This window comes from Artemia franciscana, chromosome 1, assembly GCF_032884065.1.
Source record: "Artemia franciscana chromosome 1, ASM3288406v1, whole genome shotgun sequence".
Lineage (NCBI taxonomy): Eukaryota > Metazoa > Arthropoda > Branchiopoda > Anostraca > Artemiidae > Artemia > Artemia franciscana.
In genome coordinates, this window is record NC_088863.1 from 31,751,335 (window position 1) to 31,770,223 (window position 18,889).

Sequence of the window (18,889 nt, forward strand, 5' to 3'; positions counted from 1 at the left end):
TGGTAATACTGTAATTTATAAATAATAATGATTATAAGAAGTTGAAACAAACACGTCAATATTGTAAATTTTTGCAGACAAGGCAGAATTACCGAAACAAACTTAAAATAAGTTCGATAATTATTTTTTACTTTATAAAGTTTCAAATATCGATGCCAAAAAGGGCGTATATACCACGTTTCTCGAAAACGAATAAGCATAAGGGAAAGATTTCTCCAGTGGATTGTCATCCACAGGTCAATTAGCAGAGGCATATCTAGTTCTTAAGAGATAGGAAATGTTAGCCAAGGTGCGGATAAGGAATATTTAAGTGCTTCTTGTTCAAAGATTACACATGATCATTTTATATGCAATATATACCAGCAAAACCACATCACTAAAAACCTAAATAATGTTTCCCATTTTTTGCCAGAAGAGGTTCCAATGAGTAGTTTGATAATATTAGCTGGAAAATGTAAACATACGATTAAAAAGCAGAATTTGCATAAAATCAAAATGGTTAAGCAAAATAGAAAAAGAGTGATAACTATCCTATACTTCTGTGTTAAAAAGTATGCTTCATTTACATTGGTTTGTTTTATTGACGACAATCACATTTTTTCCTTAAGCCTACGTCAGAAAAGGAGGCCAAATAACACAAGCGTTTACCCTTTGTTGCATTTATGTGTTGTTGCAATTTTGGACTTTGAGCCAGTGCGAAATCTATTTTTTGTATAAAATTATGATTAATCAGAATGAATAACAAGTTTTGTATGCCGACCCTTTTTAAAATAATTCTGCTTTTTTTGGGAGGGGAGGGCTTTAACAAAAATTCTGATGGCGGATGATTTCTCTTTTCGCTTTACAAAAATACCCACAACCAAAGCCCACCTGCTTTTTACCCGTCTATTAGGACCGGCACAACTTTTGTTAAGGTACTAATCTATGCAAGGACGACATTCGAACTTCTCTTTTTACACCCTATATCTTACCCTTTCCCCAAGGACGTCCCTAGGCATGTGGGAACACTCAGCACCTTTCAGCAATAATGAAAAAAATTCATTACTGTTTAGATACAATATAGAACGTCGTATACTTCACCTGACCTCCGTGAAGAAGAAGAAGTTTGTCAAAAAGATGAAATATTTGAGATGAAGGCTGATGTATTGACAATATCACTGTTTTTTGCTCGTGTTTAGCATATTCTTTAAGGCAGCGTATAAGACCCAGAGCAGCAGTTGAATCCAGACCCGACGTGGGCTCCTAAAAGAAAAGTAATTTTAACGTTTGAAATGTCCTTAGCTAAGGTTTGTTATACTTTTCTAAGTGAATATGCAAACTGATTTATCGGTAGGCTAATTATCGATTGTTTGTTTGCCGTCAGGCTCAACATTGTTTAATGGTTTAGCTGAGGATAAAGAGGAAGATTGGCTTTATTTTGGAGTTGGAAATATATAAAGCAAGCATTCTTAGCTGCACAGATTTCCTTCGAGGTTTAGAGTTACCTTGTCTCTCAACCGTTGGTTTATGTATAGACTATATTACCATGGATACAAAATCCTATTCATGATGTTAGTTTATTAATATTACTTTATTTTCCCGAATAATAGTAATTTTTAAGCTACTTACGAGTTATCCCGACCACACTCAAGAAGTGAAGTTAGGTAAATTTTTAATCATAATATATATATCATATATCATATAATTATTAATCATAATGAAATATACCCAAATACGATGAAAATATAATATCTTAGCAACAAAATCATGGACATCAGGCCGCCCAGAACGCAATGTATTAGATTCCTAGCCTGACATAATCTAACCAACTCTAGAATTAAATATTTAACTAAAATATACCTGCATAGTAGTTTATCTAACTCAGGCTAAGCTGGTTATCTGAGAGTGTACAGAGAAAAATCGGTTTTAAACAAATCAAACGGAACTTAAGTATTAAGTATCAAACAGTTCGTAGTACCGAACTGTAGTAGCCTAAGGACCGACCCAACTCAATAGTAACCGAAACTCTAAAAAATGGAATTTTGATACCAATAGTTACATCAAAAGAATCGCGTTTTAAAGCTGATTTTAAATATATAAGTTTCATCAAGAGCAGTTATACTCATCAAAGTTACGAGCCTGAGAAAATCTGCCTCATTTTAGAAAATAGGGGAAATACCCCCTAAAAGTCATATAATCTTAATGAAAATCACACCGTCGGATTCAGCGTATCAGAGAACCCTATTGTAGAAGTTCAAGCTCCATTCATTTAAAAAAAAAAACTTTTTTTGATTTAATTAAGTATAGAAGTGAAGTGAACAATGAGCCCCGTCCACACTCAAAACCAACATAAATCTTACTATACAGAGGGGTAAAGCGAGCCCCCCCCCCCCAGCAGCAAAAAACTGGTCCTTAATAAGTAAAAACTTATTTAAAGTTTAACCTCTTTTATCTTAGCTTCAAGAGTGAAAGCTTTGACACCAGACCATTGTGATCAAAAACTGAACCCTTTACCACAAAACTTCGAGAATAATAGAGCCTATTTAGCTTTATTTGTTTTAAATTAAAAAAAATCGAGTTTAGACGTTTCGAAAAGCGATCGGTCAAGGAAACACATGCAAGCACCAACCAGCTGTAATTATCGCATTATAAAATGCTGACGCGATATCACTCGTCAATTTTAGCGAAAGAGGGGGTAGTCTTACCTACGCATAGGCTATTTCCGGCCAATTTAATTCTAGTATCGTTCTTTTGTTTCATATAAAAATAAGTGGGTACTTGTCTGTTAAACGAGACACACCCGTGGCGTGAAGTTAGGTTAATCCTAATAAAATTGACCAAAACATAATGATAATATAATAGTTTAGAAACAAAAGTGTGGAAACTGCGACAAAGAATAATGGAAAGCAGGCCATACAGAACGCATTACATTAAATACCTAACCCAATCCAACCTAAAACCTAACCAACTCTATATATTAAATATTTAATTATAATATAGCTACATCGTAGTTTTTCTCACTTAAAATAAGCAAATCATAACCGATGCCAGAGAGGCAAACCGGTGATTGCCAGATCTTACACAGCTTAATTCTTTAGTGTGTTTCTTTTAATAGACAAGTGCCAAAAAACTGTTCAGTCAACATTCATTTTCACTATCATATCGTTTTTACTGGATACGACAGGGTCGTATCCAGGATTTTTTTCGGGGGGGGGGGGGGGGGAAATAAAAAAATTTCTGGAGGGGGTTCTTCAAAGAAACACTTTTTTTAAACATCAAAATTTGTTTATATTCATTTCTGCTAGGTTTTTACGAGTCAGACAAACATTTCGGCGGAGGGGAGGTCAAACTCCCCCCCCCGGATACGGCCATGTATGTTGGATAGTCTTAGACATACAGGAGCCCCCAGCCCCCTAACCTTGCTCATTTCGCTGATGGCTTGTTTTGTTTTTTTTTTAAATCTGCTTATGCAATAAACTTTTACCATTATTGACATCATTTTCCCGAATGAGCTTGAAACGGTAATTCTTCCTCAATTGACAGCTTTTTTAATACGTTTTAAAATTTCGGTTACAATGGGCTATATTTTGATCTTTGCCAGGTTAAATCTGATGCTGTAACCATGATGCGTCGATAACGGAGGGGCTCACTTATATGTATCTGCTTCACAAAATGAAGAAGGGGCCCCTTAAAGGTTTAAATCGGGAGGAACATTGTTTAAAACGTACAAAAAAAAATCATTTGATGAGCCTTCGTGTACCCCTCAAACCGCTCAGTAATATGAATGGTTTAAAACTGGCTAATCGTCAGCAGCTTCAAAGTTCTAGGAATTACCATAACTGCTTGTATGACGTAATTAACCCATACGTGCTTGAAGTATAGACTGGTTGGTAGGTTTTTTATTTATCCTTTTAACTATGCACGAAGCTAATTGATACCTGTACTACCATGAAGGTCAACCATAACCTTAAGGTTTGCTAAATGTTTGCCAACAATTAGGAAGCCATATATGTGTACTATTACTTACCAAGCTAGTCAGGAAAAACTGAGGTCACTGAACTACTGTAAATCTTTTTTGGAATGAAAGGCGGGATAAAATGTATGAGAGGCATGGGTACAGGGGGAGAGGGGGTTCATGCAAGCGGCGATGCAAGTTCTATATTCTTCCCACATCCAGCGTCTCGAAGATAAATACAATGCAAGAAATATTCTCTTTGCGAGAAAAAAGTAAAGGATATGTAAAAGAACGGATTTAGGATGGATTGTAAAATTCAAAGTGTAATTAATGACAAACAAAATGCAAAGTTAAAATTTAATTATACTCTTTTGGAAAAGAACCCTGTTCGTACAGGAAGAAAACAATCAAAAATTAAGTTATTTTAAAAAAGTTTTTTCAACAGAAAATAGTTTGCCCCCTCGTCAGTATCTCGCTCTTTACGGTAAAGTATTTTTAGTAATTTCAAAAAAAAAACTATTTATTCGAATTAAACGGCTTTCGGGATTCAGAGGGCATTCTTAAAGAATTTGAACAAAATTTGAACTTTAGCGTAAAGAGCGAGGTATTTACGAGGGGGCGAATCCCTCATATTACATATATGAGGTTGTTTCGTCCCCTCGTCAGGACCTCGCTCTTTCTGCTAAAGTTATAATTTTGCTAAGTAATGGCCGATATAAACAATAATTTGTTTGTGTTATTTTTTGGCCAATCTTAGCATTTAATATTATCTTAAGAAGCTTCTTAACTATGATTTTTATATGATAATGAATATAATTTCTCGGCTTGTGGTTGTTATAAAATAAAAAAAAAAAGTTTTTCTTTCCAACTCAAAGTAAGAAACAACATTAAAACTTAAAACGAACAGAAATTATTACCTATATGAGGGGGTTGCCTCCTTCTCAGTACCTTACTCTTTACGCTAATGTTTGACAATATGTTCCAATTATTTAAGAATGACTCCTGACACACAAGGGCCGTTTAATTAGAATAATAAACTTTTTACAAATTCCCAAACATTATAGCGTAAAGAACGAGGTACTGAGGAGGGGGCAACTCCCTTATATACGTAATAACAACCAAAAAAAAATTAGAAAATCGCGGTTTAAACTGTAAGTAAGGAGCAACCCGGCTAAATAGTAACCATAACTCTAAAAAACTGTTTTAAAAAAAGGATTTTGATAGCAATAGATATATCATAAGAATTCGATCTTTATACTGATTAAATAAAAAAAAACTAATTTTTTTAGCTGAAAGTAAGGAGCGACATTAAAACTTAAAACGAACAGAAATTACTCCGTATATGAAATGAGTTGTCCCCTCCACAATTCCTCGCTCTTTACGCTAAAGCTTTTAATTGTTTTAAAAAGTAGAATTGTGGCAAAGAGTCAAACTTTAGCGTAAAGAGCGAGGGATTGTGGAGGGGACAACTCATTTCATATACGGAGTAATTTCTGTTCGTTTTAAGTTTTAATGTCGCTCCTTACTTTCAGCTAAAAAAATTAGTTTTTTTTTATTTAATTTCTGAACGTTTTTGAACTAATGCATGTTTGGTTTTGGCTCTCCGCACATAAATTATTAAAATGAAATTTGTATATTAATTCTTTTTTTGGCTAAATGGCTTTCTCTTAGTTTTGATCAGACGATTTTGAGAAATAAGGGGTGGAGAAGGAGGCCTAGTTGCCCTCCAATTTTTCGGTTACTTAAAAAGGCAACTAGAACTTTTAATTTTTAATGAACGTTTTTATTAGTAAAAAATATACGTAACTTAAGAATTAACTTACGTAACAAACTTTCATAACCTTATATTTTTATTATGTATACGAGGGGGTTTGTACCCTCGTTAATACCTCGCTCTTTACACTAAATCGTAAGTTTTGTCCCAATTCTTTAAGAATGACCCCTGAATCAGAAAGGCCGTAGAATAAATAATTGAAATTACTAAAAATACTTTAGCATAAAGAGCAAGGTATTTATCTCCTCCTAAATACCTCGCTCTTTATGCTAAAGTATTTTTAGAACCCCTCATATGCGTAATAATCTCTGTTCGTTTTAAGTTTCAATGCTACTTCTTCCTTTCATTTGAAAAAACGTTTTCATGTTTATTTTTCATTGTTTTCTTATAGTAATGCTAGAGAATCCTGCGCCCTTGTCATTGAATTTTTCTTCCCCCATGACAGATTCCTCCAAGGAAAGATCCTCCAACATAGCCCACCCCCTCAGCCCCACCCCCAAACAAAATAAAATCCCCCTAAAAACGTCTGTACACTTCCCAATAACCATTACTATATGTAAACACTGGTCAAAGTTTGTAACTTGCAGCCCCACCCCCAGGGACTGTGGGGGAGTAAGTCATCCCCAAAGACATAGTTATTATGGTTTTCGACTATGCTGAACAAAATGGCTATCTCAAAATTTTGATCCGTTGACTTTGGGAAAAAAATGAGCGTGGGAGGGGGCCTAGATGCCCTCCAATTTTTTTGGTCACTTAAAAAGGGCACTAGAACTTTTCATTTCCGTTAGAATGAGCTCTCTTGCGGCATTCTAGGACCACTTGGTCGATACGATGACCCCTGGGGAAAAGAAAAAGAAAAAGAAAAAAAAAAAAAAAAAAAAAAAAAAAAAAAAAAAAAAAAAAAAACAAATAAACACGCACCCGTGATTTGTCTTCTGGCAAAAAAAACAAAATTCCACATTTTTGTGGGTAGGAGCTTGAAACTTCTACAGTATGGTTCTCTGATACGCTGAATCTGATGGTGTCATTTTCGTTAAGATCCTACCACTTTTAAGGGGTGTTTTCCCCTATTTCCCTAAATAAGGCAAATTTTCTCAGGCTCGTAACTTTTGATAGGTAAGACTAAACTTGATGAAACTTATATATTTAAAATCAGCATTAAAATGCTATTCTTTTGATGTAGCTATTGATATCAAAGTTCAATTTTTTAGAGTTTTGGTTACTATTGAGCCGGGTCGCTCCTTACTACAGTTCGTTACCACGAACTGTTTGATTTCAAATATATGAATTTCATTATGTTTAGTCTTACCGATGAAAGGTTACGAGCCTGAGAAAATTTTCCTGATTTTCAAAAAAGAGAGAAACGCCCCCCAAATTGTCAAGTGATCTTAATGAAAATCACACCATCAGATTCAGCGTATTAGGGAACTCTACTTTATAGGTTTTAAGTTCATATTTTCAAAAATGTGGAATTTTGTATTTTTTGCCAGAAGAAAGATCATGGATGCGTGTTTATTTGTTGTTTCTTTCCCCAGGGGTGATCGTATCAACCCAGTAGTCCTAGAATATCAGAAGAGGGCTCATTCGAATGGAAATTCAAAGTTCTAGTGTTAGGGTATAACAAGACCCCAGAGCCCCAGGAGAATGGTCTTTAAGTTATAAGATTTGTCCATTGTTTACGCACAGTACTTGTTATTGAGATGCATACATACAGTTCGGTTGGGGGGACAAATTTTCTGCTGGGGGTTTTTCCACGGGGAAATTTTCCATGGGGAAGGGGAGAGTTTTCAGGCAGTGAACTTGTCAGGGGAAATTATACACTGCGAGAATTTGCCAGAATTCTTACACAAAATCCTTTTTATATGTCTTGCTTTCTCTTTTCCGTCTCAATTTTACGTGCGGAGTGGTTAAGAGTAATTGTCCGGGTAAGTTTTCATGGGGATTGAATTATCTAGAGGATACTTCCATGGAGAGGGGGTATCTCCGTGGAGGTGGGGTCAGATTTCCTGGCATTATGTAACAAACGATTAAAAACTAAATATAAAAAAAGTTTTTTTTCTACTGAAAGTAAGGAGCGACATTAAAACTCATACATACAGCGATGTATGAAAGGGGCTGTCCCCTCTTCAATGCTTCGCTCTTTACGCTAAAGTTTGTCTCTTTCTCACAGCTCTATTTTTTAAAACAATGAAAAACTAAAGCGTGAAGAGCGAGGCGTCGAGGAGGGGACAGCACCTTTCATATACCGAATAATTTCTGTTCGTTTTAAGTTTTAATGTCGCTCCTTACTTTCAGTAGAAAAAAACTTTCAGTAGAAAGCTATGTCATCACCAAAAGCATAGTTATTGGACCTTATTCAGCAAATATATTTGTAATTGGGTATTATGAAACATTGAGTTAGTGAAAGCTACTATTATAAAGGGTGAGGGCATTAAACTATATTTGGCGAAGCTCAACTTTTGCAAACAGGAGGGGGGAGGGGTTACGTCAAGGAGTAATCAGTTGGAATTTGAGATTCAATTATTTGTTCTTCTATGAATTTTTTCCTCTTAAGAACATTCGATATTTTAAAAATCATTAACGCGAGCCTCAACGTCGGCTGACTGTGTTAAAGGGTTCGCAGTGAATTCTCCCAACGGACTAGTGAGACTTAGTAAGGGTGCTGGGAAGGGGAATATATGGGAGGGGTTCTTGTAAATTTCCAGTTAATGGTTTTGGACCATAACTATTACAATAGTACCGTTTTATACTTTCAAGCTTTTGCACTTAAGAAATGGCACCAAAAGTGCCGTTTTTAATGCTATTTGGTACTTACGGATGGTATAACTGATAAAAACACGTAGATTTGAGCAATAGCTTTCAAATGAGCCATTAAAAATCTCTCTAAGAAGTTCTGGATGCCCGATAGCCCCAGCTTTTCCGCTTGAGATATGGCACCAATAGTGTCATTTTAGTGCCATTTGGCACTTGCAGATGGTGAATTTTATAGGAAAAACGTAGATATAAGTAATATCTTTTATATACGATGTTTTGGTAGCCCGTTAGCCCCACTCCTTTAGCGATGGCACAAAAAGTGCCGTTTCAATGCCATATGGCACATATAAATGGTGGAATTTATAAAAAAAAAAAAAAAAAACGTAGATATAAGAAATAGCTTTTGGATGAGTCATTAAGCATCTCTCTATGACGTTCTGGTAGCCCACTGGGCCTGCTGGAAAAAAAAGAAGATAAAAAAACGGGAGGCAGATCAGTGCTAACGATGCAAAAGTGATTTTCTTGTTGTTCAAGAAGGGGGACTGTAATTCCCCCATGAAAGGCTTTCGACCATGCTGATTCCAATGGTACACCAGACGCCATTTTCGAAGGGTTTCAGATTTTTTTTTTAATCACCATAAATTTGTTTTCGCAATCAACATTTACTTTTAAGAAGAACCGAAATAATAGTTACCATTCCTGAGTCAGTGTCAGATGTAAATTTTTTTCACCAGGCAGTTTTTTTTTAAACGTGTTTTTTAACTTTTGGTTACTATGGGCTGTGGTTCGCTCTTTACTATGTTGCAGCTACCGCTGCAACCCTGATATACCTATGGTCTATGTTCAGTTCTTCATCTCAGTAGAACCTGTTTTTCTGACTAGCCCAAATAAAGTATCATATATGATGAAAATATAATACTTTAGAAACAAAGTTGGGCTAAACATTTGCACATAAGGGGGGGGGGTCAGGGTAAAGTATCGTGGATCTGCATGCAAAATGTGTTAGGTAAATTGTTATGTATATTATAAAGTAAGAATTGTTTTCTAACTTCACACTGCCAAACACTTTACCCCCACCCCCACCGACTAATGTGCAAATGCATAGCCCAAATTATATATTTTCCATCTTTTCTGTCACATGTCTTTGTCTTTTCCCGCGCTAATGAGAAAGAAACTAACGAAAGAAGTAGGTTCTACAGTGGGTCAATGCTTGAAGAACTTAACATCGGCGCAATAGTAGATAAATACCAATTTTTCATTTACATTTTCTGTTGAATATTGCTATTAGGTTACAAAAACTTAACAAAAAACACCATAAGAGTAGATGGAGCACTTACATCTAAGAGCATAACTGGAGGATCCGTCAGCAGTTCGCAAGCAATACTTGCTCTTTTCCTTTCACCTCCTGAAAGTCCTCGTTTCATGCCTCCTCCCATCGCTAATCAAATAAAGCGAAAATATTAAAGTTAATCGACAAATCTGAAATCCAAGTTTAAGAAACTGTTATGAAGGGGTACATTTATCATAAGCCATTGTGAAAATCCGGATGTGTCGGTTAAATCGTATATCAAATCGGTAGTTCGATCAAAATTAGCACAGCATTAATATTAAACAGTAGCGAAAATTTGGTTCAGAAATAGGACCCATCACAGCACGAGCTTTGGTAATTTACAAAAGCGTCACAGCAATAGCTTTAGTTGCTACTTGGCATTCAATCAGATTGAAGCGTGTTTGCATAGCTAAAAAATTTTCATTGCGCGTGCGCAAAGGCGGAGTCAGTAAGAAAAGTGTTCGACTGATGTATCCCAAAAATCTTTAATAGATATTATAGGAATTGTTGCTACTGTATAATATTTACGCTGTGAATAGTGCATTTCACATTACCACTGACGCTAAGCAGCTTACGCACTGAAATTTGAAATGGTGTATGACCGGTCAGCCTAAAATATTCCACCAATCATAGAAAAAGTTTTGTAGATGTTAAGTAAACTAGCCTAATTAGGCAATGTGAAACCACAACAGGATCATATTATATGGAAAGACAGCTCTGTCTGTGTCACAGCTAAAGAACTTGAAAGCTTATCTTGCACAAGACAGTATAAATAGAGATGAAATAACGTTGTACCTAAGACGGTAATTTGATTAATCACTGAAGGCAGATTCGGCTACTGTCTAGGTCAACGAAGACTAAAGGACGTTATAACGACTGGATTCTCCGGTAAATATATGTACCAACCTTGGATGTGATGACGAAACCTGAGGTATATTTCCCACCAAAAACACACCCATAAAAATATTGACAATTCTAAACATTCCAGAGAAAAGACAGAAAAAATATCTTGAGACATTTAACGAACATGTTAATATCATCAACAGAGATTTTACCCCCAAAACTGTTTTGACAAACCAGTCTTTATTAACATAATCAGTAATCAAACTTCCTTGTTTCATTGTAAGTAATTTAAAATAAATGGTTTAATATCATTTCCATGTAAAATTACTAATAATGATTTTTATCCTTCTCCAATTATCTTCTTAATTATACTGCAAACTGAGCTGAGCCAGGAGACACGTAAATGGGGATACCATTCACCAAGCCTCTCTTTAAAAGAATATCAAGATTTGTACAATTCTCTGTGTTTTCCTTATAGGTCGCTATTTTTAAGGTTCCCAACTTTGGGGTAATTTCAACACCCCCCCCCTCCCAATATCCATCAGCAATAATTGTAATATTAGATTTTCTTCCTCACTAAACTTTGTTTCAGATTTTTATCATTTTTCCGCTGTGAGGGCTAAGCAATATCCAACAGTTTGTGGTAACGAACTGTAGTAAGGAGCGACCCTGCTCAATAGTAACAAAAACTCTAAAAAACGGAATTTCGATACTAATAGATACTCCATAAGAATCGTATTCTTATGCTAATTTTAAATATGTAAGTTTCATCAAATTTACTTGCACTAATCAAACGTTACGAGCCTGAAAAAATTGCCTTATTTTGTAAAATAGGGAGAAACATCCCCTAAACATCATAGTATCTTAACGAAAATCACATATCACATTCAGCGTATCAGAGAACCATACTGTAGAAGTTCCAAGCTACTATCAACAAAAATGTGGAATTTCGTTTTTTTTGCCAAAAGACCGATTACAGGTGCGTGTTTATTTGTTTTTTTTTCCCCGGGGGTGATCGTATCGACCCAGTGCTCCTAGAATGTTGCGAAAGGGTTTTCCATGGAGAATTTGTCATGGGTGGAGCCTCCACGAAGGGAGCGCAGGATTTTCTAGCATTCTTCAAAAAAAAACAAAAAAACAATGAAAAACTAAATATGAAAAGTTTTTTCAATTGGATGTAAGGAGCAGCATTAAAATTTAAAACAAACAGAAATTATTACGCATATGAGGAGGTTCATCTCCTCTTAAATATCTCGATTTTTACGCTAAAGCATTTTTTTTGTAATTTCAATTATTTATTCTGCGACCCTTGTGATTCAGGGGTCATTATTAAAGAACATATTAAAGAAGAGACGAGGGGACGAACCCTCTCATATACGCAATAGAAATATACGAATATAGAAGCTCGTTACGCAAGTTAATTCGTAAGTTGCGCATATTTATTACTAACAAAAACGTTCGTAAAAAAAGTAAAAGTTCTAGCTACCTTTTTAAGCAATCAAAAAATTGAAGGGCAACTAGGCCTCCTCCTCCACCCTTTTTTTCTCAAAATTGTCCTATCAAAACAATGAGAAAGCCATTTAGCCAAAACAAATTAATATGCAAATTTCGTTTTAATTATTCATGTGTGGAGAGCCAAAATCAAAACGTGCATTAATTCAAAAACGTTCAGAAATTAAATAAAAAAAAACAAGTTTTTTCAACTGAAAGTAAAGAGCGACATTAAAACTAAAAACGAACAGGAATCACTCTGTATATGAAAGGGGTTGTTCCCTCCTCAACGACCCGTTCTTTAAAATAAAGCTTTTTTATTGTTATAAAAGTAGAACTGTGAGAAAGGGTCAAACTTTAGCGTAAAGAGCGGGGCATTGAGGAGGGAACAGCCCCTTTCATATACAGAGTAATTTCTGTTCGTTTTAAGTTTTAATGTCACTCCTTACTTTCAGTTGAAAAAACTTGTTTTTTTTTTATTATTTATTAAGAGCAAAGAGCGGCGTTAACAAATCTAAAGTGAAAAATAATATATAAAATATCCTTTTTAATATGAAAGTAGAGAGTGAAATTAAAATCTAGAAAAAAGGAACATTATCCTATAGGAATGAGGCTGCCCTTCTCTTCAACTGTCCTTACGCTATAGATTGACTAGAAGTCGCTTCAAAACACTTTAGAATAGCCTGAAGCAAATGTAACTAGTTTGCAATTTAAAATATTTTATGTATCAGTTTTCCTACAAACCGCAGAAACATAAAATTATACTGTTTAAAGCAAACCCAACTAAATAAACCCTTCTATTCTTGACGCATTGTAAAAAAAACAACTTTTTATCACATCACTTTTATGTTAGATCACTCGGTCTTGAAGCAGTGCAGGGGAGCCAAATTTTAGGATAAGAGAGATTTCAATGGCAGAAGACAAATTCCTATTTGTTTCAATATTTGATAATACGCTTTAGTTTCATTTGAAAAACGCTTTTTTGTATATTTAATTTATGTCTGTTCTTTACATCAAGCAGAATAAAAATGTATTCAGAGTTACCCTAACCATGAGAGAGGCATTCAATTGTTGAATATTAGTTATCGCTATTTTTCGTTATTTAAAATCTAACTGTTCCTTTGAAGAGCCACAATAAAAGGGGATCTGTCACCTACGTAGCACCAATACTTCACACATTGCCGAAATTTATTTCTCAGAACAATGGGAGATCAGGGATTATCCCACTATTTTCCTGAAGCATGTCCCACGGAAAGTTTCGAAATCGGTTTCTAAAATACAGTTTTTAAGCTTTACGTACCATCCCCCTTGCTCTGAAAAGTCTACTAATATCCGCCATAACACCTGGTGGGGAACTATGCAATGCTCTAAAACCGTTAATTTGATAGATGATCTTTAATAATGGCTCATTTTGTGTGGATGGGTTCTGAAACTGCAAGGCTGTTTAGATAGCCTTTCAATAGTTCAAAGTCGATTTGCTATATTAAAAATTTTTTGCTCGAAAGCATTTTGACCCTTTTCAGGCCGATATCGTTCATATATAGGAGAAAATGGTTAAAATCAGGGCCGTGCTGTGGCATGACCTTCTTTGTTGCTTGAAAATGGTCATATGAGCTTAAATTTGGGTTCTAGTAAGCCCTCTGTCAATGATCTACGACCACTGGTTTGATAAGGTCACCGTTAAAAAAAAGAAAAATCTATTTTCATCCTTCGTAGGAAAAACAATGACTTTTCTGTTTTTGTAAATAGCAGCTTGAAACCTCTGAATTTGGAATTGAATCGAACGCTATAATTTTCATGCAGATCACACCCCTTTTCCAGGGCCTTTAACGTTTTCCCCTAGTATTATGCATATTTTTTAAGCTAATAAATCTTGATAGGTAAATAAAAAAAATTACATTTTTTCACTCACAATTTGCTACAAAGAACTGTTAGTTCTTAGGTGGTAAATATTAGGGAGTGTTTTGTGTAACAATGCTCCAAGAACGACAATCATTCCTGAAGTCCTTAAAATATGTCTCGGGGTAGTGGTGAAACGTCAAAGAGGAATTTAGGGTCATAGTTTTCATATTTTTCAAGTGGGTTTTTCGGACAACTCTTGTTTTAAGAACTAATTACTTAAGTTACGTCTTCATTTACCGTTTTCCGGCAAAATTAGCCAAACATTAACAAACCAATGACATCTTAATACAGGCCCTGATGGGGTGTGGCCTGACCCCCCCCCCTGGATGCATCATGTTAGGTAACCCGTATCGACGTTACATAGCCAACCTTGCGTGGAAAGTCAAATGAAGAGAGAGCATAGTCTAGTACAAGGACTTGAGTAAAAACAATAGCTTATAAAATTTGAAACAAAGCTGTTGCCACTTAAATAGGAGCAAATAACATGCGCCTGTCTTATCTGCAGTGAATAAGGAAAACCTAAGGTAAAGTTTCCATGATATCATCACGAAGGATATTTTGTGATAAGCTTTATTATTTACTTGGAAATAAACTTGAAGACGTTGATAAAGAATTATCTAAATATTAAATTATTTCCTCGCGTATATCACGCTAAAGTTCATTTATCTTTTATCTTTTCTTGCGAAAAGCGTATAATTTTCGGTCCAATTTACAGTTTTAAGCTGAAGATTTCTAACAAAAATGTCTTTAAAATAGCTTCCCTTGTTCATTTTATCCAAACATTTAAAACCATCAGAACAAACGAGAAATAATTTGCACCTTTCTATTTATAAACCAATATTTCTTTTAATTGACTGATATATTTTTCCAATTTTATCTCAATAACTTTCTAAATTATAACTGACCTGTGTCCAAACATTTCTCAAGCTCTAAAACTTGAACAATTCTGTCTACATTAAGCTTCCTTTCTTCATCAGTAAAAAAGTCTGGTAAGCGCAACTCCGATGTGTACTGCAAAACGAGGAAAAATTGAAGACCAATTTTTAGCATACAATATTGTTCAAAATGTAATCCTATTACAGAAAAAATTGCCAATGCGTCTGTGTTAACATAATGGGAAACTAACCTTGCAGAATGGGGAAACTAAATTGTTCATGAGGCGATAAAAACTGCCTTGTGTGTGTGTGTGTATTTTAAGCAAGTTTTTTGTTGTTTGTTTTTGTTTTGTTTTTTCACTTAGACATGACAGTATTAAAGACGGAACTGGTTTCAATATGACAAAACGGTGAAATGAAAAACTCAATTAAATAAATGTAAAAAATCGTTTTCGTAAGGATAAATTACATGAAGTGGCAACCCTGAAGTGATTAGACAAAATGGATAAAGGTGTTTCAATGTTCAAGACAGATGAATCCCGAGCACAAAAAGGAAACATATTTCAGACCATAGGACACAAAGACCAAAGAAACTAATTTGAACCATAATTAAGGTATATCTTCCCTCAAAAACAAGATTCCTCTCTTATAAGCTTGCAGCTATATCTTGCATCAAAAGTACAAGATGTTTATAGCATTGGATTCATTAGCCTCAAATCTATTCGTTCGCCGAGTCAGAATTACGATATTACTTAGGCTTTTTCTTAGGGCAAACTTCCATAAAAAATAAGAATATTTTCAACCCCCCCCCCCATTTTGTGAAATGGTATCGTTGATGGAAGGTCGCAGCACGTGGTAGCGTAAAACCCTTTATGGTACTTTTTGATCAGAATGAGGCGTCTTTTCTTAGTGTGGCAGTCTTTTTTGGCAGCTAAATCACATCTTAAGGTACCAACTGACGTGACAATGAAGCATCAAGCAGTATCCTACTGATAAATACAAGCAATTGGAGCTTGATGTCTCGCAAATAACTAAAATCGGCAAAGCAAGCCATGGAATTTGTTTTCTGGGCGTTAACAACCTCTGATCTAAAGTAAAACAATCATCTAAATTTCATCCTTTTGCCTGCCGATGAGACCGATAAATACTGAATATAAAGCATTTGAAGTTTGCCTGGTGAGATATGTTCTCATGGAATCATATAGCTAAGAGAATAAAGTGACTAACATGAAGAAGAATTGCAATTCAATTCATTATCTTTTCAGCTCAATGGATGATGTCAAACAAAACATAAAAAATAACAACAAAAATCAACAAAAAAATAAGGGTACAAAATAACACAGAAAGCTAGTCAGCCTCATTTACGGCGAGGAGTTACTCACACAGAGAGTCAAGAGAGGCTAGCTATTATTGATTAAATATTATAAATAAAAATCCACACAGTACTGAGTTAGCACCCAGGGGAGGCAGTATATGCTAAAACGTAAAGAATCATTATACGCAACTTTAAGATTCGCAAACTGTGGATCATACGACAGCAAACAACAGACAGCCTGAAATTCTTGATTTAATGTACATTAAAGAAAAATAATAGAAACAACGTGTAACCACGAATAGTTATGTTATTTTTCTGTTGAAGATCGAGAGGGAAATCCAAACCTAGGCTATTTAGAGCCACGAAGTTGCACATTTGATCTTCAAAATTGTCAACCAAAAATCCTAGACGCTTGTGGGTATAGCCGTCAAAAGGGCTGTGCCCGCTACTTTGCACTTTTCCATGAGAAATTTGCTCCACTTTCCCAGATTAGAAAAAAACACGACTTGACACATCGTCACTGACACGATTAACTAAGAGCAATGACCCCGCTCAAGGCATTTATGGGTGGAGTCGTAGTGTCGATATTAAGTGCCAAAATATTTACTACGTCATTTTCTGTCATGTTATTTATTATTTGATAGTCGCAATGATAACAAATGTTAAAATTAATACTGGAAAAAAGAAACAGACAACAAGCGTAGAATCAAGAGGAGCTCTATTCTAGCTTCAACTTTGACCTTTAGAAGTACCACTAGACATGTGCATATTGGAGGAATTAGCTTGAGCGAGGTGTGGGATTCCTCTCCAAAATGCAGTGCCCTTATCTCCCTACCAAATCCTTGCTCTGTCTAACAAAACAAAGCTAAACTACATGAAGAGTTATAAGAGAGGCTCAACAAAAGAGCTCCACACATACTAAGACCTATCGTTTCTGTTTTATTCACATATAATATACTGATACAATCTTTAGAGCACAAAAAAAGTACACTTTTAATTCAAATGAAGAATACAATAATAATTTAGCGAAAGTCATAAGCATTACAGTAAACTACAGAAATGAACGGACAAAATAAAAATGACGTCTATAAAAAAATCAACAAGATCTAAAGCCTCGATAATAATTCACAGTCATTTCGCGTTTCCCCCCCCTTAATGAGGCAAGATACCCTAATTTCGTTAGCAGGCTGGATAATACCAGCCCTTTCCACAATGGCATCAACTGGAGGGGTCCAAGATCCCCCCCCTGATTTTGAAAAATATGTTTGGGTATTTTCATTGGAAGCGGCTTTTTGTTGGTATTTTCATTGAAAAAAAAAACGGTACTTATGTATTATACAGTCAACACTAGATTTTACGCTGTGTAAAACTCGAGAAAAAACCGGTTTTGACCAATCAATATTAACAAACAAGTAGCTTTCGCTCATTGGAAAACAAGTGGCGGGTGACAGAATAAATCGAAATTATATGATTAGGACTGTATATTAGGGGGGTTTGGGATGGGGCTAGGTTATGCCTCTCCCCCCCCCCATAATGTGCAAACATATATCCCAAATTTGTTTCTAAAGTATTGTATTTTCGTTATTTTTTGGCATTTTTCATTAGGATTAGCCTAACTTCACTTCTTGAGTGTTGGTGGTATAATACATAAGTACCAAAAAAACAAAATGAAGTGCCCCCCTAGATTTCAAAAATATGTTTTTGCTCCTCCCCTAATTTTCGTGAATTGACTTTTTCATTGTTGGTCACATTATAATTAATTATCTAGTAAAAAGTTACCATGTAATATGCTTGAGCATTTTAAACTATACAACTTCAAAGGAAGACAGGGGACAATAGCTTATTGATTTGATTGCCATAAAGCGTAAAAAAAAAATTAACTTGGAATAAATAAATCTTGGGTTAGGAATGAGATACCTTTAAGGTTTGCCTCAGCGTCAAGTCGGCAAAGAAAACATCATGCTGGGTAACATACCCTATCCGTCTTCGGTGACGTTTATCTAGTGGCAGTCCTGCAATTTGAAGGCTACTCTGATTGTCCAAGGGGGTTCTGCCTGATAAAGCATTGAGCAGCGTCGTCTTTCCTGAGCCTGTGAAACATTCAAGTCCAAATTAATGTGAAGCAAGTACGGTCCTATGCACTGCGTCAGTCGTTACTGTAGAAAAAAAAATCTAGCAACAGAATTGTTAAAGACAGAAATCCTATACGAATATGCAATCCAATAATATAGCCTCATTAATGCATAATATAAAAGGAGCAAATACCCTATGGTAATTTCGCCTCTTTTAATCAGATATTTTTGCCAGCCTTAAGAGCAGTCACAAAATATCCCAAAACTAGATGACACGCTTCTAGGAAAAGGAGCAAGAAAATTACATCGTGGGTAGCAATATCAAATATCAACAAGTGTCGCATTTTAAAGGTCAGTATATATATAAAAGAAATAATTCATGAAAAATATTCCTTGTGCTTTTGTAAGCGACGTCGCAACACTAACTGAAAAAATTGTAAGAATTTGGGTACTTGTCGGTCATTGGAAACACGCCGAAAAGGCGAAGTTAGGCTAATCCTGATGAAATATAACAAACATGATGAAAAAATAATATTTTAGAAACAAAATTATGGAAACCTAACCTAAACCTCCCACCCATGCCACCTCCTAATGCAAAT

At 35.3% G+C, this 18,889-nt stretch overlaps 2 protein-coding genes across 6 annotated transcripts in view; one reads left to right on the forward strand and one right to left on the reverse strand.

Annotated features, from left to right (window-relative positions):
* LOC136028656 (uncharacterized) overlaps nucleotides 1-18,889 on the reverse strand; it is a 100,544-nt gene that overhangs the window by 40,461 nt on the left and 41,194 nt on the right. For all 5 annotated transcript variants that reach the window (XM_065706488.1, XM_065706483.1, XM_065706503.1 and 2 more), the window contains 4 exons: nucleotides 18,136-18,308; nucleotides 14,934-15,039; nucleotides 9,800-9,900; nucleotides 1,081-1,242 (listed from right to left, as the gene is read on the reverse strand). In XM_065706488.1, coding sequence (XP_065562560.1) covers nucleotides 1,081-1,242; nucleotides 9,800-9,900; nucleotides 14,934-15,039; nucleotides 18,136-18,308 — 542 coding nt within the window. The remainder of the gene's footprint in view (nucleotides 1-1,080; nucleotides 1,243-9,799; nucleotides 9,901-14,933; nucleotides 15,040-18,135; nucleotides 18,309-18,889) is intronic.
* Nucleotides 1-18,889, forward strand: part of LOC136028679 (ATP-binding cassette sub-family F member 2-like) — a 335,229-nt gene that overhangs the window by 4,777 nt on the left and 311,563 nt on the right. The gene's annotated exons all lie outside the window — the stretch shown is intronic.